The sequence below is a fragment of the Ovis canadensis genome, chromosome 15 (genome assembly GCF_042477335.2).
Source record: "Ovis canadensis isolate MfBH-ARS-UI-01 breed Bighorn chromosome 15, ARS-UI_OviCan_v2, whole genome shotgun sequence".
Lineage (NCBI taxonomy): Eukaryota > Metazoa > Chordata > Mammalia > Artiodactyla > Bovidae > Ovis > Ovis canadensis.
Window position 1 is genome coordinate 46902655 of NC_091259.1, and position 27489 is coordinate 46930143.

The 27489-nt window shown below is 36.3% G+C and overlaps 1 protein-coding gene across 2 annotated transcripts in view; it reads right to left on the reverse strand.

The window, feature by feature from the left end:
• FAR1 (fatty acyl-CoA reductase 1) overlaps window positions 1-27489 on the reverse strand; it is a 76210-nt gene that overhangs the window by 15421 nt on the left and 33300 nt on the right. For both annotated transcript variants that reach the window (XM_069554330.1, XM_069554329.1), the window contains exons 2-5: window positions 23489-23684; window positions 14345-14520; window positions 2940-3119; window positions 218-395 (exon numbers count right to left, since the gene is read on the reverse strand). In XM_069554330.1, the coding sequence (XP_069410431.1) occupies window positions 218-395; window positions 2940-3119; window positions 14345-14520; window positions 23489-23677 (723 nt within the window). In that variant the 5' untranslated portion in view covers window positions 23678-23684. The remainder of the gene's footprint in view (window positions 1-217; window positions 396-2939; window positions 3120-14344; window positions 14521-23488; window positions 23685-27489) is intronic.

Below are 27489 nucleotides of genomic sequence, written 5' to 3' on the forward strand. Positions count from 1 at the left end.
CTTATCTGCATTTCTATACATGCAACATTACAATACATGCACCTTACATAAAAGTACCAATAAGAGTGTCTCTCTCTACAAATGCAAACAACTTTGCCACAGTAAGCCATGTACAGTAAACAAAACCTGCTCTTAAAAAATTGCCAACTCTTTTTGTACAAAATTATGACTTAAAATTCTCAATTCCAATTATTTACAAAGATCTCTAGCAACTTACTGGAAAAGGTTCTTTCCAACTGGCACCAACAATTGATGGCCTTACAATCGCCACATTTAGCTTTGCTCCTTCTTGTTGTACAACATATTCTGCCAATGCTTTTGTGTATATGTATGTATTAGGTCTGTCTCCTATCAATTTGGGTGTGATATCATTTACTAAGCCATCATCCATCCACCTGGTAAACAAAGAAATTACATGCAAAAATATTTTCAGATATTGTTTCACTTCAAAAAAACATTTTCAGATATATTTTCATTTAAAAAATGAAAAACCACTTTGCATATTTCAAATATGTCTGTGGCTCCAACTCAAGTGTTTGACAACTTCTACTAAAAAAAATAAATGGAAATCAGCTTTACTTTCATTAAATATCAACCACAAATCCAGATGTATATCCAGTTTCTATAGCTAAAAACCAAGAGTTTTTTCATATACCATATGGTAGGTAGCAAAAGTGAATTAGAACTGATTTATGGTATTTTTTTAAAAAAACATCTAGTTGTAAGTATTCATACACTTCCTATGTGTTTGACAAGGAGCACTACCCCAAATCTAAATAGCTGAAGTTGTTTTATATTACACAATAGATTATATTTTTTCTAAAGTCTAAATAAACTCCAAAATACATCTGGCCCCAAGGAATTAAAGATTTGTATATACTCACCGTAACAGCATAACATGTTAATTATACACATTTTAAATGAACATACATTTACAATTAATATAAAAGGTCTAGTAAACTACTATGAAGTCATAAAATTGCTTCAGTTCTCTCAGTATCTCTGAAGACAATGTCTACTATGATAACCTATAAGAGGAAGCTGATATACTAGGTGATCTCTATAGTCTTTTTCAGTCTAAATTTCTAATTTCAATGTTATGTACTTGTTTTCAGATAGTTTTCCTGTCTGTCTATAATACTATGCATATTTGTATACTAAAAATACTGTTAGTATACAGTGATACCCACACTAACTGATGAGGATGTATAAAATGGGACTATCAAGATAAACTTTCTTCTGTAATGTTAAAGTACTTTTTTGTGTGGAAGGAAAGGAATATTTATAAAATTGAAGGTAGGTTACTATTCAACATAGGAAAAATTCCATAATGGAGATGAACTTCAAAAAGTGGATAAAAGAGTTACATTAAAAAATAAAATAAAACAGGCTTAACTAGGAGAGACTGTAGAGCCAGTAAGCCTTATCACTGGAGGGAGATTACATAGTCAATCTACGAGTTATCCTAAAATTATCTGCTGGCCAGATTTCTTTGTAAACAAAGAAAGGAAATAACAGAATAGGTTTATAGGCTCTTTCTCAGCAACTCAGATGTTTGGATAGAGAAAAAGTAAAAAGATAAATTAACTTGCAAGTTCAACTTTTCCCAGAGATATTAAACACTTCTGCCTAATGATCTGAGGAAAACGAGGTAGATATTTGGAACTATCTAAGAAATGGAGTTAGAAAACAGAAACCAGGGAATTACCATAAGAATGTCCCAGAAAGCTTCCAATACTAACTTTCTTACAAATCTATTTTCTCATATTTCCAGGAAAACCTTAAAGAAATGGACTTCTATGCTTATTTTAGAAGAAAACTTGGAGAAGGAGCTATGAACATTCTGTAGCGCCCCTGGGAAGTAAAAAATTCAACTGAGACAACAGGGGGTGGTAACTAAGGAGCTGAACCTGAACAGGATCTCTTAGAAGAAGAGAGACCTAAGAGCAAACAGAGAATAAAGGAAGAAAAAGCTTGCAGGAATATTATATGAGAATAAAAAAACACATGAAGATATAATGGATACTGGAATTTTCTATAATTATAGTCTATAAAAGAAGAAAAGACCCTGCTATTTATTCTTGCTTTGATCCTATTTGCTCACTCAATGAGAATGTACAGGCTGAAGCAAATGAAATCTTGTCCATGCCTAGTTGTATCCACCAAATCACAACCACTTCTCAAGCAATAACTGATAGTAGGATTCTAGTCCTTAGAAAGATAATAAACAATAACACTAGGAATATCAATTAAAGGATCATGACTTCTTTGATTTCTTAAAAATTCAAGGCTCCTCTGAGGATATACAGTTGACACCTGGAAAAACACAGGGTTGGGGCACTGACTCTACGTATAGTAAAAAATCCCCATGTGACTTTACAGTCAGTACTCTGTACCATGGTTGTGCATCAACACATTCAACCAACCACAGACTGTGCAGCATGGAGGACTTATTTACTGAAAAATCTGTATAGAAGTAGACTCACATAGTTCAAACCTGTGTTATTCAAGGGTCAACCGTACTCCACTGGGCAAAATAAAAGCACAATCTTCTAATAAATTAGACCTTGCTATTGAACAGGTAGTCATTAGTCTCCATGGATATCAGGAACTTCTTAGTGGCTAAGATTGATTCCTTGAAAAAACTGAGACTCTAATACCATGAATAAGCTATTCAAAGGCTTTCCTCCAACCATCACACCACCTGTTCAAAAGGGAAAGCTTCACAATGACTTCACCTAGAGTCATTAGGTACAAATTGATATGATAAACAGAACACAGTAGATATATAATAATTTGCTGAATAAGGAAGAGAGCAATGCGTACTGTGGACGGAGAGACAGAGAAACTAAACAGACAAAGAGATACATATAAATAGATAAATCTGGATCCAAAGTTTGGGTTCAAAGCAAATTTAAATAAATTTCAAACAAACATACTCTAAAGAATCAATCAGCTTCTTGGGATCAACAGGGGGTGGATAGACTACTTCATCAATATGCTTTCGATTGCAGTAGGCATATGCCGTTGATACATGCATGAACACTTCCAGATTCTTCATCTGTTGTGCAAGCAGAATAAGCTGTCGTGTAGCAATTACATTTAACTGAACAGCATCTCTGTAAAACAAGAAGTCACAATAAAAAATTGGGAAGCTATGTCTTTTTTTCACCTCCTAAAAAAAAACTTATTTCCATTTTAGAGTATCAAAGACAGAAAGGGACAAAGAGGTATTTGTTTCTTTACAACTAATCCCTTAGCTCAGATTTTGTTTGTTATTTTAACATGAAGTACAGCCATTCTATCAATTGTGTTTAAAATTTTTCTGATTATTTTAAATTACCCAGAAATAGACACAGATAATTTCAGTCTTTGGCTTTTATGCATACATTTGGAAATCATTTTACACTTTTTTTGCATTTTGATTTTTGAAAGCATACTGTTTTATGAAATCATTATACCACATACAAAGACAAGAATAAGTAATTTTAAAATGCTATGGTAGAGTCATCAATCAGGACAAAACAGTCAAAGAAAACTCAAAAACCTTAAATTTTATTAACATAAAATCAAGTAAAAATGTTTATTTCTCTTTTTTGTAGCAATTAAGCTAACCACCTTTTTAAGGCAACAAATGCAAAGGGGTGTTAAGAATAAAACTGGTACATTTGTTACAAGAGTGACATGCAAGATCCCAAGGTCTATATATATCCCTTTCTTGAAATGTTTTTGAGGAAAAATTTCACAAATGCAAAAGTATATATGCAGAATAATAACTTATAAGGCACTACCTAGAAATAGAAAAAGGCTAGAGCTCAAATATTCACTATGATATGATTTAATAAAGTAGGTATTTTTAACACAATGAAAGAATACAGCCATTAAAAAAATTATGACAACTATAAAAGCACCAACTATAAAAGACGGTGATTGCAGCCATGAAATTAAAAGACACTTACTCCTTGGAAGAAAAGTTATGACCAACCTAGATAGCATACTTTGCCAACTAAGGTCCGTCTAGTCAAGACTATGGCTTTTCCTGTGGTCATGTATGGATGTGAGAGTTGGACTATGAAGAAGGCTGAGCACCGAAGAATTGATGCTTTGAAACTGTGGTTTTGGAGAAGACTCTTGAGAGTCCCTCAGACTGCAAGGAGATCCAATGAATCCATTCTGAAGGAGATCAGCCCTGGGATTTCTTTGGAAGGAATGATGCTGAAGCTGAAACTCCAGTACTTTGGCCACCTCATGCGAAGAGTTGGCTCACTGGAAAAGACTCTGATGCTGGGAGGGATTGGGGGCAGGAGGAGAAGGGGACGACAGAGGATGAGATGGCTGGACGGCATCACTGACTCGAGGGACATGAGTCTGAGTGAACTCTGGGAGTTGGTGATGGACAGGGAGGCCTGGCGTGCTGTGATTCATGGGGTCACAGAGTCAGACACAACTGAGCGACTGAACTCAACTGAAAAGCATGGAAAAATATGTGTGAATAATATTTTTAAAATTTATACATCCTGAAGTGAAGTGGGATTAAAAACAAGACTCTGGAATAAGACCTGGGTTCAAACCTGGCTTAGCATATCTATCAGTATCACCAGATGGTCAACACCGAAATCAGACTGATTACATTATATGCAGCAAAAGATGGAGAAGCTCTATACAGTCAACAAAAACAAGACTGGGAGCTGACTGTGGCTCAGATCATGAACTCCCTATTGCCAAATTCAGACTTAAACTGAAGAAAGTGGGGAAAACCACTAGATCATTCAGGTATGACCTAAATCAAATCCCTTATGATTATACAGTGGAAGTGAAAAATAGATTTAAGGGACTAGATCTGATAGATAGAGTGCCTGATGAACTATGGACGGAAGTTCGTGACATTGTACAGGAGACAGGGATCAAGACCATCCCCATGGAAAAGAAATGCAAAAATGCAAAATGACTGTCTGAGGCGGCCTTGAAAATACCTGTGAAAAGAAGACAAGCGAAAAGCAAAGGAGGAAAGGAAAGATATAAGCATCGAATGCAGAGTTCCAAAGAATAGCAAGGAGAGATATGAAAGCCATCCTCACTGATCAATGCAAAAAAAGACAAAAACAACAGAATGGGAAAGACTAGAGATCTCTTCAAGAAAATTAGAGATACCAAGGGAACATTTCATGCAAAGATGGGCTTCATAGAGGACAGAAATGGTATGGACCTAACAGAAGCAGAAGATATTAAGAAGAGGTGGCAAGAATACACAGAACTGTACAAAAAAGATCTTCAGATCAAGATAATCATGATGGTGTGATCACTCACCTAAGCCAGACATCCTGGAATGTGAAGTCAAGTGGACCTTAGAAAGCATCACTACAAACAAAGCTAGTAGAGGTGATGGAATTCCACTTGAGCTATTTCAAATCCTGAAAGATGATACTCTGAAGGTGAAAGTGCTTCACTCAATATGCCAGCAAATTTGGAAAACTCAGCAGTGACCACAGGACTGGAAAAGGTCAGTTTTCATTCCAATTCCAAAGAAAGGCAATGCCAAAGAATGCTCAAACTACCGTACAATTGCACTCATCTCACATGCTAGTAAAGTAATGCTCAAAATTCTCCAAGCCAGCCTTCAGCAGTACACGAACCATGAACTTCCAGATGTCCCAGAAAAGACAGAGGAACCAGAGATCAAATTCCCAACATCCGCTGGATCATCGAAAAAGCAAGAGAGTTCCAGAAAAACATCTATTTCTGCTTTCTTCACTATGCCAAAGCCTTTGACTGTGTGGACCACAATAAACTGTGGAAAATTCTGAAAGAGATGGGAATACCAGACCACCTGACCTGCCTCTTGAGAAACCTATATGCAGGTCAGGAAGCAACAGTTAGAACTGGACATGGAACAACAGACTGGTTCCAAATAGGAAAAGGAGTGCATCAAAGCTGTATATTGTCACCGTACTTATTTAACTTATATGCAGAGTACATCATGAGAAACGCAGAGCTGGAAGAAGCACAAGCTGGAATCAAGATTGCCGGGAGAAATACCAATAATCTCAGATATGCATATGACACCACCCTTATGGCAGAAAGTGAAGAGGAACTAAAAAGCCTCTTGATGAACGTGGAAGAGGAGAGTGGAAAAGTTGTCTTAAGGTTCTATATTCAGAAAACTAAGGTCAGAGCATCTGGTCCCATCACTTCATGGCAGATAGGAGATCCAACCAGTCTATCCTAAAGGAGATCAGTCCTGGGTGTTCACTGGAGGGAATGATGCTGAAGCTGAAACTCCAATACTTTGGCCACCTCATGCGAAGAGTTGACTCATTGGAAAAGACCCTGATGCTGGGAGGGACTGTGGGCAGGAGAAGGGGACGACAGAGGATGAGATGGCTGGATGGCATCACCGACTTGATGGGCATGAGTTTGAGTAAACTCCAGGAGTTGTGATGGACAGGGAGGCCTGGCGTGCTGTGACTCATGGGGTCGCAAAGAGTTGGACACGACTGAGCAACTGAACTGAACTGAAAGTCACTCAAGCACTCCGGCCTGTGTCTGGAGAACAGGTAAGAGACTATCTACTAAGATTTTATCGAAAATTAAATGAAAAAAAAAAAAAAAAAAAGCTTGCAAGTACTTAGCATTATTCCTAACACAGTCCCAAAATAGGCATTTAAAAAATATTACTTAAAGGGTGAGTAGTTTTTGTGATCTATTATTTGCATGCTAAGTCACTTTAGTTGTGTCTCTTTGCAACCCTATGGACTGTAGCCTGACAAGGTCTTCTGTCCATGGGATTCTCCAGGCAAGAATACTGGCATGGGTTGCCATTTTCTCCTTCGGGGGGGGTCTTCCAGACCCAGGGATTGAACTCATATCTTTTATGTCTCCTGCATTACCGGGTGGGTTCTTTACCACTAGCATCACCTGGGAAGCCCACTTTATATTATACTTTCATTTATAACATATTTGAGGGGGGAAAAAAGTTAAAACACTCAAAACCAGTAATACTGTGAAAAAAACTGGCAAAGTTAATACAGTGTTGGTGACACTATCAGCTGATACAACTGATCTAAAAGAGATTATGATAAAGTACCAGGAATTACAGAAATAACAGTTACTAATTTAGTTAAACTACTGAAATTTTAACTGATAGGAAAAACTTATTCTAACCCTAATTTTTCAAAAAGAAAGTAAAATTTCCTACATTTGTTGTTTTGGGGGATTTTTGGTTGCGTTTCTCCTTTTGTTTTTTAATTGACATATACCTGATTTACAATGTTGTGTTAGTTTCTGGTGTACAGCTAAGTGATTCAGTTATATATTTACTAATATAAATATTCCTCATATTCTTTTATATTACGGTTTATTACAGGATATTGAATATAGCTCCCTGTGCTATACATTAGGCCGTTGTTGCTTATCCATTCTGCATATGAGAGTTTGCATCTGCTAGCCCCAAACTTTCATTCCAACCCTCCCCTACCCCTTGGAAAACACCAGTCTGTTCTCTATGTCTGTGAGTTTGTTTCATAGGTAAGTTCATTTCTGTCATACTTTAGATTCCACATATAAGTGATATCATATGGTATTCGTCTTTCTCTTTCTGACTTACTTCACTTAATATGATAATCTCTAGGTCCATCCATGTAGCTGCAAAAGGCATTATTTCACCCTTTTTTAAGGTTGAATAACATTCCATTGTATGTATACATACCCACCTTCTTTATTCATTCATCTGTCAATGAACATTTAGGTTGTCCATGTCTTGGCTATTATAAATAGCACTGCTATGGACACAGGGTTACATACATCTTTTTGGATTATAGTTTTGTGCAGATATATGCACCCAGGAGTGGAACTGCTACACCATATGGCAAATCTATTTTTAGTTTTTTGAGGAACCTGCATACTGTTCTCCGAAGAAACTGGCTGCACCAATTTACATTCCCACCAGCAGAGCAGAAGGGTTCCCTTTATTCCCACAGCCTCAGGAAAATTCCCTAAATTTGCCATGCTAAGTCAGTGTGAAATTATAGGATAATAACATGAAATATCACATTATGAAAATTATATATGAAAAAGTCAGAAACATAGAAATTGTTTCAATAGGAAAATTATAAATTTTATGCTTACATTTCATGGAAAACTGTATTTTCAAAGAGAAACCACAAGAAAATTAAAAAAAAAAAAATAGTTTTGGTTACATTTTCAATATTTAAGAAGAAAAAAAATCAACCATTCTTTTAAAAGGCCAGAATATGTCACAGATAGAATCTGGTCCACTTAACTGTAAAGTAGTGCTTTGATGCATATCACATTTGCAAAACAGTCGGAATGGGGAGAGTGCTGTTTTGGAAAAGGTATACAGAAAATATCCTATTACAGGTTTCTGAGGACAGGACAACAAGTTCTGGGTCACTAGGAACAAGAAATAATTCATGAGAAAAAACTCTTGGGTCTTATTTTTTCTTTTAATTTAACAGTATCTGAGAACCTATGAAAACAGAAAAAAATTTTTTTTCAATGAAATAATCTGGTTGGGGTCTTACAATCATGAGTTTATCTTTTTCTTTCCTTATCTCAACTGAAGGAGGAAAATCTGTTTGAACAGATATCCAGAAAAAAGACATATCACAGACAGGATACTGTCCACTAGACTGTAAGGCAATGTGCTATCTTCTTTCCCATTTGCAAAACAATAGTGGTAGGGAGAGTAATGTTTTGGGAGCAAGCCACAAAGGATACTTTGTCACAGGCTCCTGAGGATGGTGACAGACTTTCTGGGTCACTGAAAAGTAGGAATAACTTTACAAAGGAAGCACACCTGTGCTCTGTCTGCTCACCTCTTAACCATTCGTCTGCAACTGAGAGCCCAAACCTGAAGGCATTTTGTGTCCACATAAATAACTCTTAATATCCCTGCCAGGCTAGTATTCTCACTCTTGTTTTACCACCATCCAATTTCTACATCTTGAACTTTAGGCTGAGGTCCTGACATGTTAGATCTGAAAGCATTCAGTAGTGCTAAACAAAAATAAAAGTTCTCACTATTATTTGGTTATATGAATTCTTAAATGCATTTTATGAAACACTGGCTTTTGGTGGGGAGAGCAAAATGAACAAATCTTTGTAACAATGGTCCATCATTAATGCAGACACAGAAATCACTTCAATAAAGGAGAAACCTCAACTTGAACAGCTAATAAATTTTCTTATTCACCTGTCTTCTATATTGGATTGTTCAAACTCTATGTTGATAACACCTCTAAGACATAGACCAGGGACTCATCCTTGGCATGACTGACACCGGTTGAGTTATTAAAAATGCAGACTGTTGGACCTCATCCTTAGACACTCTCCAATGTCAAAACTGAGTCCTGGGAAACTACATATTAAATAAATTCCCCGGGCCATCATGATCTCTTCCTCACCACTCTCTTTCCTATCTCTGATAAACTACCACCTACATCACTGATTACAAACATACTACCTACATTACTGATTTCATCACTAATGCTGCTGATTTTACTTTTTAATTTGATGAAGATATAGAAACAGATGTCTAGGGGCCAATTAATCAAACAAGGCAGGGGACCCAGACATCTGTCATTTAAATCACATCCTATTTCTGCCCTAATTTTTAAGATTTCTTTCCTTCTACTAACCCTGGGGTTCTTCATTTCCTCCTTTTCTAGTTGCTTTAGGTGTAGAGTTAGTTTATTTATTTGACTTTTTTCTTGTTTCTTGAGGTATGCTTGTATTGCTATGAACCTTCCCCTTAGCACTGCTTTTACAGTGTCACACAGGTTTTGGGTTGTTGCGTTTTCGTTTTCATTCGTTTCTATGCATATTTTGATTTCTTTTGTAATTTGTTGGTAACAAAAGAGACCATAGCAAAAATTAACAAAGCCAAAACCTGGTTCTTTGAGAAGATAAATAAAATTGACAAATCATTAACCAGACTCATCAAGAAACAAAGGGAGAAAAATCAAATCAATAAAATTAGAAATGAAAATGGAGAGATCACAAGAGACAACACAGACATACAAAGGATCATAAGAGACTACTATCAGTAACTATATGCCAATAAAGTGGACAACTTGGAAGAAATGGACAAATTCTTAGAAAAGTACAACTTTCCAAAACTGAACCAGGAAGAAATAGAAAATCTTAAAAGAACCATCACAAGCACGGAAATTGAAACTGTAATCAGAAATCTTCCAGCAAACAAAAGTCCAGGACCAGACAGCTTCACAGCTGAATTCTACCAAAAATTTAGAAAAGAGCTAACACCTATCCTACTCAAACTCTTCCAGAAAATTGCAGAGGAAGGTAAACTTCCAAACTCATTCTATGAGGCCATCATCACCCTAATACCAAAACCTGACAAAGATGCTACAAAAAAAGAAAACTATAGGCCAATATCACTGATGAACATAGATGCAAAAATCCTTAACAAATTCTAGCAATCAGAATCCAGCAACACATTAAAAAGATCATATATCATGACCAAGTGGGCTTTATCCCAAGGATTTTTCAATATCCACAAAGCAATCAATGTAATACACCACATTAACAAATTGAAAAATAAATGCCATATGATTATCTCAATAGATGCAGAGAAAGCCTTTAACAAAATTCAACATCCATTTATGATGAAAACCCTCCAGAAAGCAGGAATAGAAGGAACATACCCTCAACATAATAAAAGCTATATATGACAAACCCACAGCAAACATTATCCTCAATGGTGAAAAACTGAAAGCATTTCCCCTAAAGTCAGGAACAAGACAAGGGTGCCCACTCTCACCACTACTATTCAACATAGTTTTGGAAGTTTGGCCACAGCAATCAGAGCAGAAAAAGAAATAAAAGGAATCCAAATAGGAAAAGAAGTAAAACTCTCCCTGTTTGCAGATGACATGATCCTCTACATAGAAAACCCTAGAGACTCCACCAGAAAATTACTAGAGCTAATCAATGAATATAGTAAAGTTGCAGGATATAAAATCAACACACAGAAATCCCTTGCATTCCTATACACTAACAATGAGAAAACAGAAAGAGAAATTAAGGAAACAATTCCATTCACCATTGCAAAGAAAAGAATAAAATACTTAGGAATATATCCACCTAAAGAAACTAAAGACCTATATATAGAAAACTATAAAACACTGGTGAAAGAAATCAAAGAGGACACTAATAGATGGAGAAATATACCATGTCAATGAATCAGAAGAATCAACACAGTGAAAGTAAGTATACTACCCAAAGCAATCTATAGATTCAATGCAACCCCTATCAAGCTACCAACAATATATTTCACAGAACTAGAACAAATAAATTCACAATTTGTATGGAAATACAAAAAACCTCGAATAGCCAAAGCAATCTTGAGAAAGAAGAATGGAACTGGAGGAATCAACCTGCCTGACTTCAGGCTATACTACAAATGAGGATTCTGCTTATTATCTCAAAACTACAGGATTTGAATTTGGCAAACACAGTCCAAGATTCTGCATTTTAAACACGTTCTCCAGTAATTCTTAAGCTTCATAACACACTCTAAAGTTTGAGAATCAGTGGCCTTAAACTGAACAGTTTCTTAATCTTTTCTAATTATGGATCTTTACTTTTACTCCTTTCGGAACACCTACTCTCATATTCCTACCCTGGGCTTTCTCACCCCAAACTGTTCCATCTCTAAAACCTCATACTGTGAATTTTCCCCACACCACATTATCTGTCCTTCCATTTCTGCACTTAAGCCTGTTTTACATCCTCATCATGGTCTCTAGTCTCTTGATACTTCTTTACTCTCAACTCCATTGGCCCTGCCTACCCTCACTTTCCTTAATACTTAAGGGATACCAGATTATGATGTAACTCCCTTTTTTATCCTCAATATCACTCTCTCCTTTTGTCAGTATTTCTTTATAATTTTTAATCTTGATATCCATTTCTTCCCCACTTCAAGATTTATAGACCACCATATGTGAAAAATAAATGAGCTCTGCTACCTCTCAACTCGCATAGCACGTTAACATATGCTCTTCAGTAACTCCACATTTTCTATTTTATGGTTATTTAAGCGTATTCTATTAGACTATATGGACTTTGCAAATTGTGTGCAGTTTATTCTGATTTATCCAAAAATATAGTTTGGGGAGTGAAACCTAGATTTTTTTGCCCTGGAAGTAAAGGCTTTGAACCATTTTTTATTTGTGGGCTAAAATAAAAAGTAGCTATAAAGAATAATTGCTCTGAAGCAACAAACGTTTACTGTATAGCACAGGGAACCACATACAGTCAATATCTTATAACAACCTATAATGGAAAATAATCTTAAAAATAATATATGTGTATATGAATTCACCTTGCTGTGCACTTGAAACATTGTAAGGCAACTAGATTTCAATAAAATATATATTAAGAAAAAAAGACATAAAAATGCTAACCATTAAAAAAAAGAATAACTGCTCTGTAAAAAGTAGTTATGTCAACCTACAGTATTTTAGAATGTTATAATATCACCACTTAGACATCAATATCCATTAAAATTGCTTCATAGAAAACAGTAATTTCAATGTAACAACTGGGATTAGGTGAATAAACATACATGCCTTGGCAAGGAAGAGAAGAACAATAAATGTTCATCAATCTCTAGTGAAAGAACAAAAAATAATAATAATAATAATAATAATAATAATAAACTTTCCCTTTTGTTAACGGTAATGTTGCTTACCCTAAGGGAAAGACAAAGAGGAAAGAAAATGTTTGCCCCAAAAGTATTACACTTGGGTCCTTTTCATAAGGCTATTTAGATGAGTTTCACCTGAATGAATGTTGCCTGTTTGCAAAACAATCTCCCTTCTGAAAGAATCTAATTTTCCCTTTGAGGATTATACCATAATTATCAAGTACGAATATACCTTTTCCTCAAAACACTTTCATAAGGTTATATGAACTCTTTTTTGGTTATGAAAGCTAGAATAAGAAAAAATAGATTGACTACTTCATAATAAAAACCCACCTATAATCACACTATCCAAATATAATAACCAGCCAATATTAAAAGATATTTGTATAAAACACATATGTGTACACACATATTTTATGAAAATGAGATTATACTAAGTTCTAATAAGATTCTTTTGTCACTTATGAATCTTGAACACATAACTGCTGCAAAAAAGAACTAAAAAGTAAATAAATAATTATCACCAGATCATAAAGGATAAAGCCAAGATTAGAACCAAGGTATGTAATTCCAAAGCTCATGTCTTTTCCACTACATAGTGCTGTCTCAGCTTCCTCAAATATAAAATGGATTTGCCCATTATATAAAGGCGGGTAATATAAGCACAGAATAAAATAATGAGTGAGAAAACACCTTGAAACTATAAAACATTGTTAAAGAAACATATGTTAAAGAAACATTAATCTATTAATCATTTCCCTCACCTGAACTATAAGCAGAACTCACTGTAATGTTTTGGTGCTGAACTGTCATGTCACACAGTGTCAATTAAGGTTTGCACTTCTACAGACAATATGGGGGATAATCTCAAAGTCCTTTATAATCAGAACTGAACTTAAAAACATCTTAAGAAGCCCTTCAAGCAATCATGAAACCTAAAAAATATACACCATTCTAACCTAAGACCATATAATTAGATTTAATTATAAAACTGTATGTAACATCAAAAGTGTTCTGAATTAAGCATCATTATTTGAATTGCATATACGTGAGACTTCTTAAAACATAGTGACCATTTGGAAAGCTATGTTTTTTCTTGAAATAGGTATCTTGAAGGAAGTCCAAACTGTTTTTAAAGTAAACCTATATCCAATGTACCCTATTAACAGTGATACCAAAATTTTAAAACAAAAACAAGGTATGACTTCAATGTATAAGCCATTTTTTCTTTCTCTGCAAAACCTGAGCCTAACTATTTAATATTTAATATCAGATCAATATGCGTGAAGTAGAAAAATAATGCTGCTGGAGTATACACTTCTGAAAGAATGGAGGGAAAAGGAAATAAACGCTATTAGTTGTTAAGACTAATACTCCTACCCAAAGTAAAGTTCTTTCTTCTAATCCACACTTTCCATTTGCTTTCTCCCTGCCCCATATTTAAATTCACAGCAACTACTTCTAAGAAACATACATTAGCAATCCCATGTTTTTAACTGTTAAGAGAAGGAAAATTCTTTTAACACGCTGTAGGATACTGAAAGCTACAACAGAGAGCAAACATTTTCAAAATGACTTGACTAACAAGTAGAATTCAAATTAGATCTTTTAACTATATTGCAGTTCAAATATCACATAAATACCTTTACTTACCTCAAATTTTCATTAAATCTTACTGTAGCTGCACAGTGGAATATAATATTAGTAGAATCTATGATGATCTCTTTATCTTCTTCACTAAGAGCCAGTTTAGGTTGGGTGAGTTCACTGTTGATTGCTATAATTTTCTCCCTAAAATCTGGATTTTCATCTCTCAATCTGTCAAAAAGCTATCAAAAGAGAAAAACATTTTAGGGCAGTATTTTTCAACTTTCTAAAATCCATCATCACCATCTTCTCTCCCAAGGATCAGTATTTTTTAGATTTCAACTATGCAAATCCTAAGGTTGCTTAAATTGCTATCATTCTGTATGGAAAATACTATCCCCATTTTACAGATGAGGAATCTGAGAAACAGAGAGGTTAAGTAACTCACCAAGGACGCAGAGGTAGCAGTTTGCAAAGTTAAATTTTAACTGTTTATGCCTTTGTTCATTAGACTGTATGATCCCTCAGCACAGACATAAGCAGTATATATATCAGATCAATGTTCACAATGATCAGATTTCTAAAATCCAAACCTTATCACTTTTTTTTTTTTGGCTGCAGTCCTCTTTAGCAGATTAGAATAAAATGCCATTAACTACACTCTAAATCCTAGAAAAATTTTAAAGAGGAAAAAAATGTAAGTATATTAAAGGAAAAAAAAAGTTTTTAAGGAAATATTAAGATCAGAAGCTGGAAAAACCTGTAAAGTATCATATATATAGGATTCTAATTTGAAAATAGAAAATTCAATATTCCTTAAGTATATTCAAAGGAATAAATTTAACTAGAGAATCAGTCAGATCCCAAGATGGTTACAGTATGAACATACATTTAACTGTGAGTCAAATTTAATTTTTTACCCCAGATTTTATAATGGGACCTCCAAATCACTGTTCTATTACACCCTGACTCTCCAATCCATTTAAAATCCATACTTGTAGTTTAAGCAGAGTCTTAAATCTGGGGCAAAAAAAAAATAAAGTCTAGAAAACACACATGGCACTCACTTTCACCTTCCTATATGACTTTTAGTAAGTAATAGTCTTCTCCACCTTTAGGTAATGACTTCAATATTACTGTTTTTATAGTAATTAATAAAATACTTACTAAGCATTTCAAATAAAATAAGTACTGTCCATACACTGAGAAAACAAGAAAATGACCTTTGCCTCAAGTTATTTAAAATATTATAGGAAAAATTAAACAAGGAAACAGTTAAAATATAGTGTTATAAGTAATAAAACAGGGCTAACACAACAGTGTTATGAGACTGTACAGGAGCAACAACTTGCCCTGCTGGGGAAGGACTTGAGATTATAAAGTAGAAGAACAGTGTTTCAGACAAAGAAAGTGTCACATATAACCACCTAAGAGTAATAGAGCATTTATGTTTGGGAAATTAAAAATAACTCTAAGACTTGGCCAATGACAGGAGAAGGAATAAAGAATACAAACTCCATGTGGACAGGGACCACATCTATTGTGCTCAGCACACAGGCCCCAGATAACAGAGTGCTGACAAACACTTGTATGTGAATAAACGCATTCGGTGGAAACCACTGGAAGAACACCTATGGAGAAGAGTTCAGTTTTGTTCATATTGACTGTAAAGTGTCAACGAGACTCCACAGAAGATCAGTGCCACAGAGGTAACTGGCTCTGTGGGTCCTGAGTTCAGGGAAGAGAGAATCAGATTATTGATTCTATAAACCACACATGTAGCCCTGGGAGAGTATCACTCAGTAGCAACAGTAATGAGCACCCAAGGTCCAGATTACATGAAGGTTTTTCCAAATCTATTTTAAAATACAACCGTTCATCTCACATACAAGAGAAGGTGCTGAGTAATCTCCTAACTGGACCTAGTAAGAAGAGATCTAGGCCTAGGACAAATTCTGAAGAATATTTAAGGGGATAGCAGAGAAAAAGGAGCCCGAGATATAACCAGAAAAGTACTTTTAACACACTGAATTCACTTTTTCATTTTCCCAGACTGCCAATGACCTTTAATTCCTCTTCATATTAGATTATCTCCACCACTACCACCAGAATTGGTCATGCTGCTTCACAAGTTACATCTCAAGCTTGATGCTCCTCCCTTCTCTAGCCACCATGTTATTATTCAAAGCCATCTTTTCCAATGCTTTTAACCCACTGGTACCCCAATTAGTCCCTACTTTACTAAGTCTACTAATGCCCTCTTTAATGTACTTTCTTCTCTTTCCAGAATTTATTTCATAGTCAGCTATTTTAATTCAATCCTTGCCAGCAATGAGGTTTATTTTCCCCAGGATATTGCTGCATATCACTTCTCAAGTTGGAGCAACTTTAGGCCCCAGGGAAGATTTGGTGATGTCTAAAAGGTCAGTTTTCATTCCAATCCCAAAGAAAGGCAATGCCAAAGAATGCTCAAACTGCTGCACAATTGCACTCATCTCACATGCTAGTAAAGCAATGCTCAAAATTCTGCAAGCCAGCCTTCAGCAGTACACGAACCATGAACTTCCAGATGTTTAACCTGGTTTTAGAAAAGGCAGAGGAACCAGAGATCAAACTGCCAACATCTGCTGGATCATCGAAAAAGCAAGAGAGTTCCAGAAAAATATCTATTTCTGCTGTATTGACTATGCCAAAGCCTTTGACTGTGCGGATCACAATAAACAGTGGAAAATTCTGAAAGAGACGGGAATACCAGACCGCCTGACCTGCCTCTTGAGAAACCTATATGCAGGTCAGGAAGCAACATTAGAACTGGACATGGAACAACAGACTGGTTCCAAATAGGAAAAGGAGTACATCAAGGCTGTGCATTGTCACCCTGCTTAAACTCATATACAGAGTACATAATGAGAAACACTGGGCTAGAAGAAGCACAAGCTGGAATCAAGATTGCTGGGAGAAATATCAATAATCTCAGATATGCAGATGACACCACCCTTATGGCAGAAAGTGAAGAGGAACTAAAAAGCCTCTTGATGAAAGTGAAAGAGGAGAGTGAAAAGTTGGCTTAAAACTCAACATTCGGAAAACGAAGATCATGGCATCTGGTCCCATCACTTCATGGGAAATAGATGGGAAAACAGTGGAAACAGTGGCAGACTTTATTTTGGGGGGCTCCAAAATCACTGCAGATGGTGACTGCAGCCATGAAATTAAAAGACACTTACTCCTTGGAAGAAAAGTTATGACCAACCTAGACAGCATATTGAAAAGCAGAGATATTACTTTGCCAACAAAGGTCCATCTAGTCAAGGCTATGGTTTTTCCAGTGGTCATGTATGGATGTGAGAGTTGGACTGTGAAGAAAGCTAAGCACCAAAGAATTGATGCTTTTGAACTGTGGTGTTGGAGAAGACTCTTGAGAGTCCCTTGGACTGCAAGGAGATCCAACCAGTCCATTCTGAAGGAGATCAGCCCTGGGATTTCTTCGGAAGGAATGATGTTAAAGCTGAAAATCCAGTACTTTGGCCACCTCATGTGAAGGGTTGACTCATTGGAAAAGACTCTGATGCTAGGAGGAATTGGGGGCAGGAGGAGAAGGGGACGACAGAGGATGAGATGGCTGGATGGCATCACCAACTTGATGGACGTGAGTCTGAGTGAACTCCGGGAGATGGTGATGGACAAGGAGGCCTGGCGTGCTGCAATTCATGGGGTTGCAAAGAGTTGGACACGACTGAGCGACTCAACTGAACTGAACTGAAAGACAATTCTGCTTTGTCACAGCTGGGATGTTGAGGAAAGGGAGCTGCTGGCATTTAGTGGGCACAGACCAAGAATGCTGACCACCCTACAATGCATAGGACAGCTCCTCACAATAAAGAATTAACTCTCCTAAAATGTGAAGAGTGCTGAAGTTGAGAAATTCTGCTAGAAGACAATATCACACTACAGTATATGCCCTATGCTTATGCTCTTTTATTCCTGTTTCAAAATCATAGTAGACTCTATTTAAATGTTTAACAACTTTAAGTGTACATATTAATTGCTGCTTGATATAAAAAGAACTCATTTTATTGATTTAGCAGCTACGCTATATATATGTGAGAGTGAATGACCCTAGGAATAATCAGTAGGATATGCCGGGGGGAATTAAAAAACATGATATAATATTTTAAGGCATAAAATAAAATGACATAATTTTATAGAGTATTGTAGTCAGATACTTAGACAAATACTTGGGGACTGTACGATCCTTCAGCACAGACATAAGCAGTATATATATATCAGATCAATGTTTAAAATGATCAGATTTCTAAAATCCAAACCTTATCACTTTTTTTTTTTTTTTGGTTGTAGTCCTCTTTAGCAGATTAGAGTAAAATAATGGCCATATGTTTAAACTACAAAATTTAAATAAAATTTCAGGCTTTATGTAGAAGATAATCATTTCCTTTACAAATAAGGCTTACTGGTGAGGAAAAATTCTAGAAGCATTACCCTGGAGACTCCAGAGAAGATGCCGAACTCTTTCACATTTTACTTAGGCCCTCAATTCCAACTAAGACAGCAGCTTCAACAATTGCTCCTATCCAATCTCTCTAACACCTCTATACTTTCTCTTCCTCAACCCCCTTCTTAAAAACTCTGTAGACTGTAGGTTCCATTAAAACAATGACTCTTACTTAATCCTGAATTCAACCCTTTATAGCAAGTCAAATGCCCAGCACTGAGCAGGCACAAAATATGTTTTCTGAAAAATAAAAAATGAGTAAGAATAAATAACCTCTCAATAGAGGAAAAAAGTGTGTTGGGAAACGATTATTAGTGGTTATACCAATTATAGGGGTTCCCTGGTGGCTCAATCAGTAAAATGTCTACCTGCAGCGCAGGAGACCTAGGTTCAATCCCCGGGTTGGGAGAATCCCCTGAAGACGGAAACAGCAACCCACTCCAGTATTCTTGCCTGGAGAATCCCATGGACAGAGGAGCCTGGCAGGCTACAGTCCATGGGGTTGCAAGAGTCAGATATGACTTAGCGACTAAACCATCATACCAATTATAATTACACCAATTATAAGTGGTTCATAATAAAACATGAGTAAACAAATGGCAGAGATGGCAACAAAACACACAAGCAGGCATTATTACATAAAATAGGCCTTGTGGTCTTAAAGCCCCCTTGATGCCTCCTCCCTTTTCGAAAGTTTTAAGGGAATTTTTACTGCCAAGCTTGGGTTCAAATTAATTTTGGATATCTGGAAAAGTCAGTTCCCTCCTTAAAGCATAAAGATTTTTGCCCCTATTGGTATATCCCTAAGAATGTGCCAGAAGGATGTCCCTAAATGGTCTAAGCAACACTGAACCCTCTTAATCCACAGCAGTTCTCAAAGTGTGGTAAGTTCCTAGGAGTCTTTCAGACTATTTTAGGTACCTCACAAAGTCAAAACTTTTTATTTTCATAATAAAACTAAAACATTAGTTATTTTTCACTTTCATTCTTTCACAAGTATAGAGAGGAATTTTCCAAAGCTACATTTGTGATGATATCATCACTCTTGATGACTAATGGAATGTGTGCTTGTACATATATTCTCTTCCTTTAAAAATGTCTCTGGTTTAGAATCTACTATGATAAATGTCAATAAGATATTTGAAACAAAACCTCACAAGAACAAAACCTTTTTGAAGTTCTCAATAATTTTTAAAAGTGTAAAGGGGTCTAGAGACCAAAAGTTTGAGAATCATTGCTTTAAATGGCTGAAGAATCTTTCAACCTATTTGGAGGATATGAAAAAATACAGTGATAAGGTAATAATACTATCTGCTACACACTGCAGTCAATATACATTATCAAATAATTTGCTCAAGAGTTACAATTAAAAGTCACTTGAAAAAAAAGCTATAAATTATATCACGTTTTTTAAAAACATCCTTATACTAGGCTACCAAACAGTTTTAATTTTAAAATGACATTGAATACAGCTGAGTCAATCTCAGCTCTCACAAAAAAACTGAAAATGAACTTTGTACCTACCACACTTTAAGAGGCAGATTCTTCAATCATAGTTATTATATAGCTAGGTTTTATGGTGGTAAATACTGAAGTATTAACTTACATCTTTTTTTATTGTCTATACAGAATCTAGCCATGAAATTAAGAGCCTTGCTCCCTGGAAGAAAAGCTATGACAAACCTAGACAGTGTATTAAAAAAGAGAGACATTACTTCGCCCCAAAAAGGTCCATATAGTTAAAGCTATGGCTTTTTCAGTAGTCATGTATGGATGTGAGAGTTGGACCATAAAGAAGGCCGAGTGCCAAAGAACCGATGCTTTCAAATTGTGGTAATGGAGAAGACTCCTGAGAGTCCCTTGGACTGTAAGGAGATCAAACCAGTCAATACTAAAGGAAATCTATCCTGAATATTCATTGGAAGGACTGATGCTGAAGCCTGAAGCTGAAGCTCCAATATCTGTCCACTTGATGTGAAAAGCCGACCTCTGGAAAACACTATGCTGAGAAAGACTAAAGGCAAAAGGAAAAGGGGGCAGCAAAGGATGAGATGGTTAGATATCATCACCAACTCTACGGACATGGATTTGAGCAAACTCCAAGAGATAATGGAGAACAGAGCAGCCTGGTGTGCTACAGTCCATGGGGTCACAAAGAATTGGACACAACTGAGAGACTGAACACCTCTAATGCAGAGTAAGACTCATATATCTTAATGGAAGGAAGGACAAAGGGGAAGAACACAAGTGCATGGGAGTCTGTGGCAACGGGGAGAATATTGGTAGAGTATAACTACCCTTGTGAGCTATATAGTCAACTGAGTAGCCCTCAAAGAGCTAGATTTGTTTTTTAAAACTAATTCAGGGAAAAGAAGTTTTTCTAGCTGAAGTAAGGACTATTTAAAGTTTTCATGTGGAGACAAATGGGATAAAAGTAAGTATTATTTTTATTCTTTAATGTCTTACTAATAGTTTCAAATAATTTATTTTTAAAAGGAAAAACTAGTATTAATTTACACCTCACTATTAAAACCCTATGGGTCTAGAATTACCCCTTAATGAATAAGAGGAAAACACAAGAAAAACATGAATGCTTCACAAAAGAAAGAAGTTTATCCTTCTGAATCAAAATTATATTTGAATGGAAATCATTTCCAAACAATATAACACCTTGGCAAAGAAAACAGTCTAAATATATCAATAATGTAACCTTTTAATTTATCCTAAGTCATTGTAGTGAATATTGGTGACTGTATTTTATTATAATGCTGTAATTTTAAGAAAATTAAAAGTTGTATTTAAACACTCCCACACTTCTGTACAGGTCTTACCCTGTATGGTGTTATCTTTTCTTTCAATTGATCTTCTGTTATCATACTTTGGGCTTCCCTGATAGCTCAATTGGTAAAGAATCCGCCTGCAATGCAAGGACCCCGCTTCAATTCCTGGATCAGGAAGATCCCCTGGAGAAGGGCTAGGCTACCCACTCTAGTATTCTTGGACTTCCTTGTGGCTCAGATGGTAAAGAATCCGCCTGCAATGCGGGAAACCTGGGTTTGATCCCTGGGTTGGGAAGATCCCCTGAAGAAGGAAAAGACCACCCACTCCAGTATTCTGGCCTGGAGAATTCCACAGACTATATAGTTCATGGGATTGCCAAGAGTCAGACATGACTGAGCCACTTTCACTTTATCATACTTTATCTCTCCTAGGAGATAAGCTTCCTATTACTGCCCTAATCCATAAACTGGCTCATTCCTGCTGTTGTTAACTCTGTTTTTCTCTGATCTTCACCAACTTCTTTCTTGCTTTTGCCATCTTCTAATTTTTGTGAAAAAGGTACCAAGCTTTTAGCCATTGCCTTTGGGAAATTAAGCTATTTTCACTCAGCATGTACCAGCTACAACATTTACCAGTAAAGTATCCAACTCTCAAGATTACTTTTCCCACTGAATCACAAAACCTTCCATCATCTTTGCCTTACTTTCTTATCTACTGAGGAAATAATGCTATAAAGTAGAAAGGAATTTGTTATCAAGTCATCTATGTTATATCCAGCATCTATTAGCTACACAACTTCAGATAAAATGACAACTTCTGAGACTCACTGTCCATATTTGCAAAATGGGATGTATCAACATTTGTGCCTACCAGAGCATGAGCTCTAAGGTCCAATCATTAAGAGTTCATAAACACTGGCTCTAACACTAACTATATGATCTGGTAGAATGGGAGTAACACCAACACTTACCTTCAAGAGTTGCTGTAATAATTAAATACATACACAAAGTGTTTTGCACATAGTGCCTGGCACAAGGTAAGCACTCAATAAAGGTCAGCCACTATTAACTACGGATTTCTACTGAAAGATCAAACCAGAATGGAATATAAATTATTTCTAATAAATTATTTATTAATTCTAAGAGAGCTGTTAATCTAGAATTAATCATATCTTTTGATACTTCTTAGTAATTCTTTGACTGCTCAGAGTAACTCAAGATGTTTCTGGTTTTGGTCTCTTTTTTTTTTTAATATAAGTCACAGCTGCCCTAGAATCAAATACCTATCTAGTAACTAAAAAATCACATAGCTACTATACCAAAGTTATTAACAACAAATGTCAGATAAATCCATTCATTTTGAGAAAATTCAAAAGCTTATGACCATGAAATAATTTTACTCCAGCTCATCTCCATTTTTCCCTCAGCAATGTTTTTCTAAAGGTTTAAATGTATGATATACTCTGTATTCTATATGACCCTTCTGTCATGTTATTAGTCAAACAGGAGTATGTGATTTTGCCACTTCCTAATATTTTCATGGGGAGCAATTAGTGCTTACAAAATTTTAACTGTTGTCAAAGTATTGTATATCATAGCACAGTAAGAATTAGAAAGTAACTTTCAAGTATTATTATTCTGAAAACTATTTAAAGCGTCTAGTAATTACAGATAACTTGCCTCATATATTCTAAAAACACATTAAACATATAACATAAAGGTACTTTAGAACTTGTTATACAACTTTATCATGGAGGATTTTATCTCCTACTGATCAGGAATCATATTCAGTTTACTGCCATTCTTACAGGACTTTCTACTAATTTTTTTCCAGGATACTAGGCTGTTGATGATTATAATAATATACACACAAACACACTCTTTTCTCTCTTCTTAATGATTACTTCCCATACTTACCTTGCAACTAATGACTTCTTCTACTCGCTCCTGGGGTGTCTGTCCAGCTTTCTGCCTCACCAAAACATACACTGAATTGACCTTAGGACAAGACCTCAGCAACTTTTCCAGAAGTACCTTCCCTAGGAAACCAGTAGCTCCAGTGAGGAGGACATTCTTGCCTTCATAGTATTCTGGGATGGAAACCATTCTGATCCTAAAGAAAACATGACAAATAAGTATCAGTTCCAAGATTTATGCTAATTCTTATCTACTAAAAATCTCTTGGTATTCAAGTATTTTAAAGGACAGGCAAAAATCCAAGATGAACGTTAACAAAACAGAACATTATTAAATTTTGGTTCTTTGGAGTAAGGTAGAAAGTACAACGAACTGCTAGCTTCTAAACCCTGTGTTTTTTTTTTTCCCTGGATCACCTCAATCAAGTCACTCACCTTCTCTGGCCCTGGGTTTCTTTAACACAGCTTGTACCAAGTGACCTCTAAAAATTCCTTCAGCAGAAATCTTCACTTAAACCTCAGTTAAACTCCAAACACAAACGAATGGTATTTCTCTGTCTCCAAAAGTATTTATAACACCAAATAGAGGTCAGCAGCAAGACTCAATTGCTTAGCTTGTATAACATGGTGAGGTGTCATATTTACCTATCATCACCAGTTGAAACAAGAGGTAACACCAAGTCCTTTCTTTTATATGTCTGTAGTGATAACATATCCAAAAGGTACTTAAGTCTCCCTTTTAAAAAAAGTCCTAGTAAGAAATATATAGGCTGAGTGATCTTCCTTACCCAAATTCCACTGAAACAGGAGAAAACAGAGTGAGTATGCTAAGAGAAAACAAATAAAAGAACTAGGGTTAAGCGGAAAAACCAAGATGCAGAAAGATTCATGCAGTATGTCACTATTTAAGGTTCAAACATATTCAAAAGAATGCCATTTATTGTTTAGAAATGCACACACATGATAATTTTTATGGGTGCATTAGAGAGTGTAACACAGAGAAGAGAATGAGGAGCTTCAACTGTATTTGTGTTTTATTTAAGCTAAGGAATAGATACATGTATTCTACCCCTAAAATTTTCACAATTATAAAAAATTCATTACATTCTGAAAACCGATTAACAAGCAGTAAGAAAAGGAAGATGGGAAAAAATAAATAAATGAGGCTAAAATGATAGAGAAGTCACAGCAGAAGAAATAAAACCTAAGCAAAACAAACATAGGAAAGGACCAAAATGAGGTAAGAGCTATCTCAATCGTCTAAAGAGAAAACCCAAATTCAGGATCAAGAAGCTAAATTAAAGCATAGAGTAATCCAGGTAACTAAAGGTTGCTCAGAGAAAAGCAGAGCCACTCCCGACAGTCTTACTTCCTCTATAAACTTTGGCTCCCTGGCTTAGTATCCAGAACTGCTGAGAACACCCAGCAGGGGCACCAGGGATGAAAGAGAAAAAGAGAAGGAGGGCTGAGCTTGAAGCTGCTCTAAACATCCACAAATGCAGGTAGGGAAGACGGGGCACTGAGAGAGACAAAAACAACCAAAACAAAAGAAGTCTTCAGAGCACTCGATCCCCAGAAATGAATTTTAGGTCCCCAGGCTATCTGAATGCTGCTGGCCCTTAAAACAAATTCATACAGAGCTCTCAGTAATTCCACTTGGAGAGAAAGCTCTCTTGGAAAAACAGACTTCAGAAAACTGAAAGGAAGCCAGTATCAGCTACCAAAATCAACCATTCTAGTCCTTCATAAATATGGATAACCAGACCATGGCGTCGCTAAGAGTCAGAAACGACTGAGCGACTTCACTCTCATTTTTCACTTTCATGCATTGGAGAAGGAAATGGCAACACACTCCAGTGTTCTTGCCTGGAGAATCCCAGGGACGGGGGAGCCTGGTGGGCTGCCATCTATGGGGTCGCACAGAGTTGGACATGACTGAAGCGACTTAGCAGCAGCAGCAGCAGCAAGGATCATCAGATATTTAAGAAAATTAAGAAGGACCAAAATGAAAAGCAACAGAATCAATCACAAAGAATACTAAAGAAGTAAAAAATTTAAAGAAAATTTAAATTCTAATAAATACCCTCTAAGTCATTCAACAAGAATACCGCCCATCCATCAAATAATAAACTACTATGAAAAAGGAATAGAGAATAAGAAAGCACTGGAAATCATAAATGCAAATGTGTGTAGAAAATTCAATCAATAAATATCAGAATTACCAACTGAATTTAAGAAGGTCACCAGTTATAAAGTTTATATATATATATATAAATGTATCTCTGCTAACTGCTAAGTCACTTCAGTCATGTCTGACTCTATGTGACCCCATAGATGGCAGCCCACCAGGCTCCCTCGTCCCTGGGATTCTCCAGGCAAGAACACTGGAGTGGGTTGCCATTTCCTTCTCCAATGTATGAAAGTGAAAAGTGAAAGTGAAGTTGCTCAGTCGTGTCCAACCCTTAGCGACCCCGTGGACTGCAGCCCACCAGGCTCCTCCATCCATAGGATTTTCCAGGCAAGAGTACTAGAGTGGGGTGCCATTGACTTTTCCAAAATGTATCTCTACACACCAGCAAAACACAGGAAACAAAGTTTAATTATAATACCATACAAAAGCCCCCAAAATTATGGACAATAACAACTAGCAATTGATAAGGATATAGAGTAACTAGAATTCATGTACACTGCTGAAGAGAATGAAAAATGATTCAGCTGATGATAGGAAAGTCTGGCAGTCTCTCAAAAAGTTAAACACATAATTCTCATGACTCTGCAATTCCACTCCTAGGTTGTTGTTTAGTCCCTCAGTCATGTTCAACTCTTTGCAACCCAATGGACTGCAGTGCGCCAGGCATCCCTGTCCATCACCAACTCCTGGAGCCTGCTCAAACTCATGTCCATGGCATCGGTGATGCCATCCAACCATCTCATCTTCTGTAATCCCCTTCTCCTCCTGCCTTCAATCTTTCCCAGCAACAAGGTCTTTTCCAATGAAATGTTCTTCGCATCAGGCGGCCCAACTATTGGAGTTTCAGCTTCAACATCAGTCCTTCCAATGAATATTTAGGACTGATTTTCTTTAGGATTGACAGGTTAGATCTCCTCGCTGTCCAAGGGACTTGCAAGAGTCTTCTCCAGCACCACAATTTGAAGGCATCAATTCTTCTGTTTTCAGCCTTTAAAGTCCAGCTCTCACATCTGTACATGACGAGTGGAAAAACCAGAGCTTTCACTATACGGACAGTTGCAGGCAAAATAATATCTCTGCTTTTTAATATGCTGTCTAGGTTTGCTGTTTTCTTCCAAGGAGCAAGTGTCTTTTAATTTCATAGCTGCAGTCACTGTTCACAGTGGTTTTGGAACCCAAGAAAATAGTCTGTCACTGTTTCCATTGTTCCTCATCTATTTGCCATGAAGTGATGGCACTCCTAGATATATACCTCAAAAGAACTGCAAATAGGTACTCAAAAAAGTACATGTATACACCTGTTTACAGTAGCAGTGTTCACAACAGCCCAAAAATATAAACAGCCCCCAAATCACTAAATGAATGGATCAACAAATTATGGTATATACATAGAGAGTCTACTCATTCATAAAAAGGAATGAAGTATACTGAAATGTACTACACAATGAGGATGAATCTCAAAAACATACTAACTTTAAAAGGCCAGATATAGAAGATCACATACTACAGGATTTCATTTACATGAAATAACCAGAATAGATAATCCATAGAGACAGAATGCACACTAGCAGTTGGCAGGGGCTGAAGGGTGAGAAACCTATATGCAAGTCAGGAAGCAACAGTTAGAACTGGACATGGAACAACAGAATGGTTTCAAATAGGAAAAGGAGTACGTCAAGGCTGTACATTGTCACCCTACTTATTTAACTTATATGCAGAGTACATCATGAGAAATGCTGGGCTGGAAGCAGCACAAGCTGGAATCAAGACTGCCGGGAGAAATGTCAATAACCTCAGATATGCAGATGACA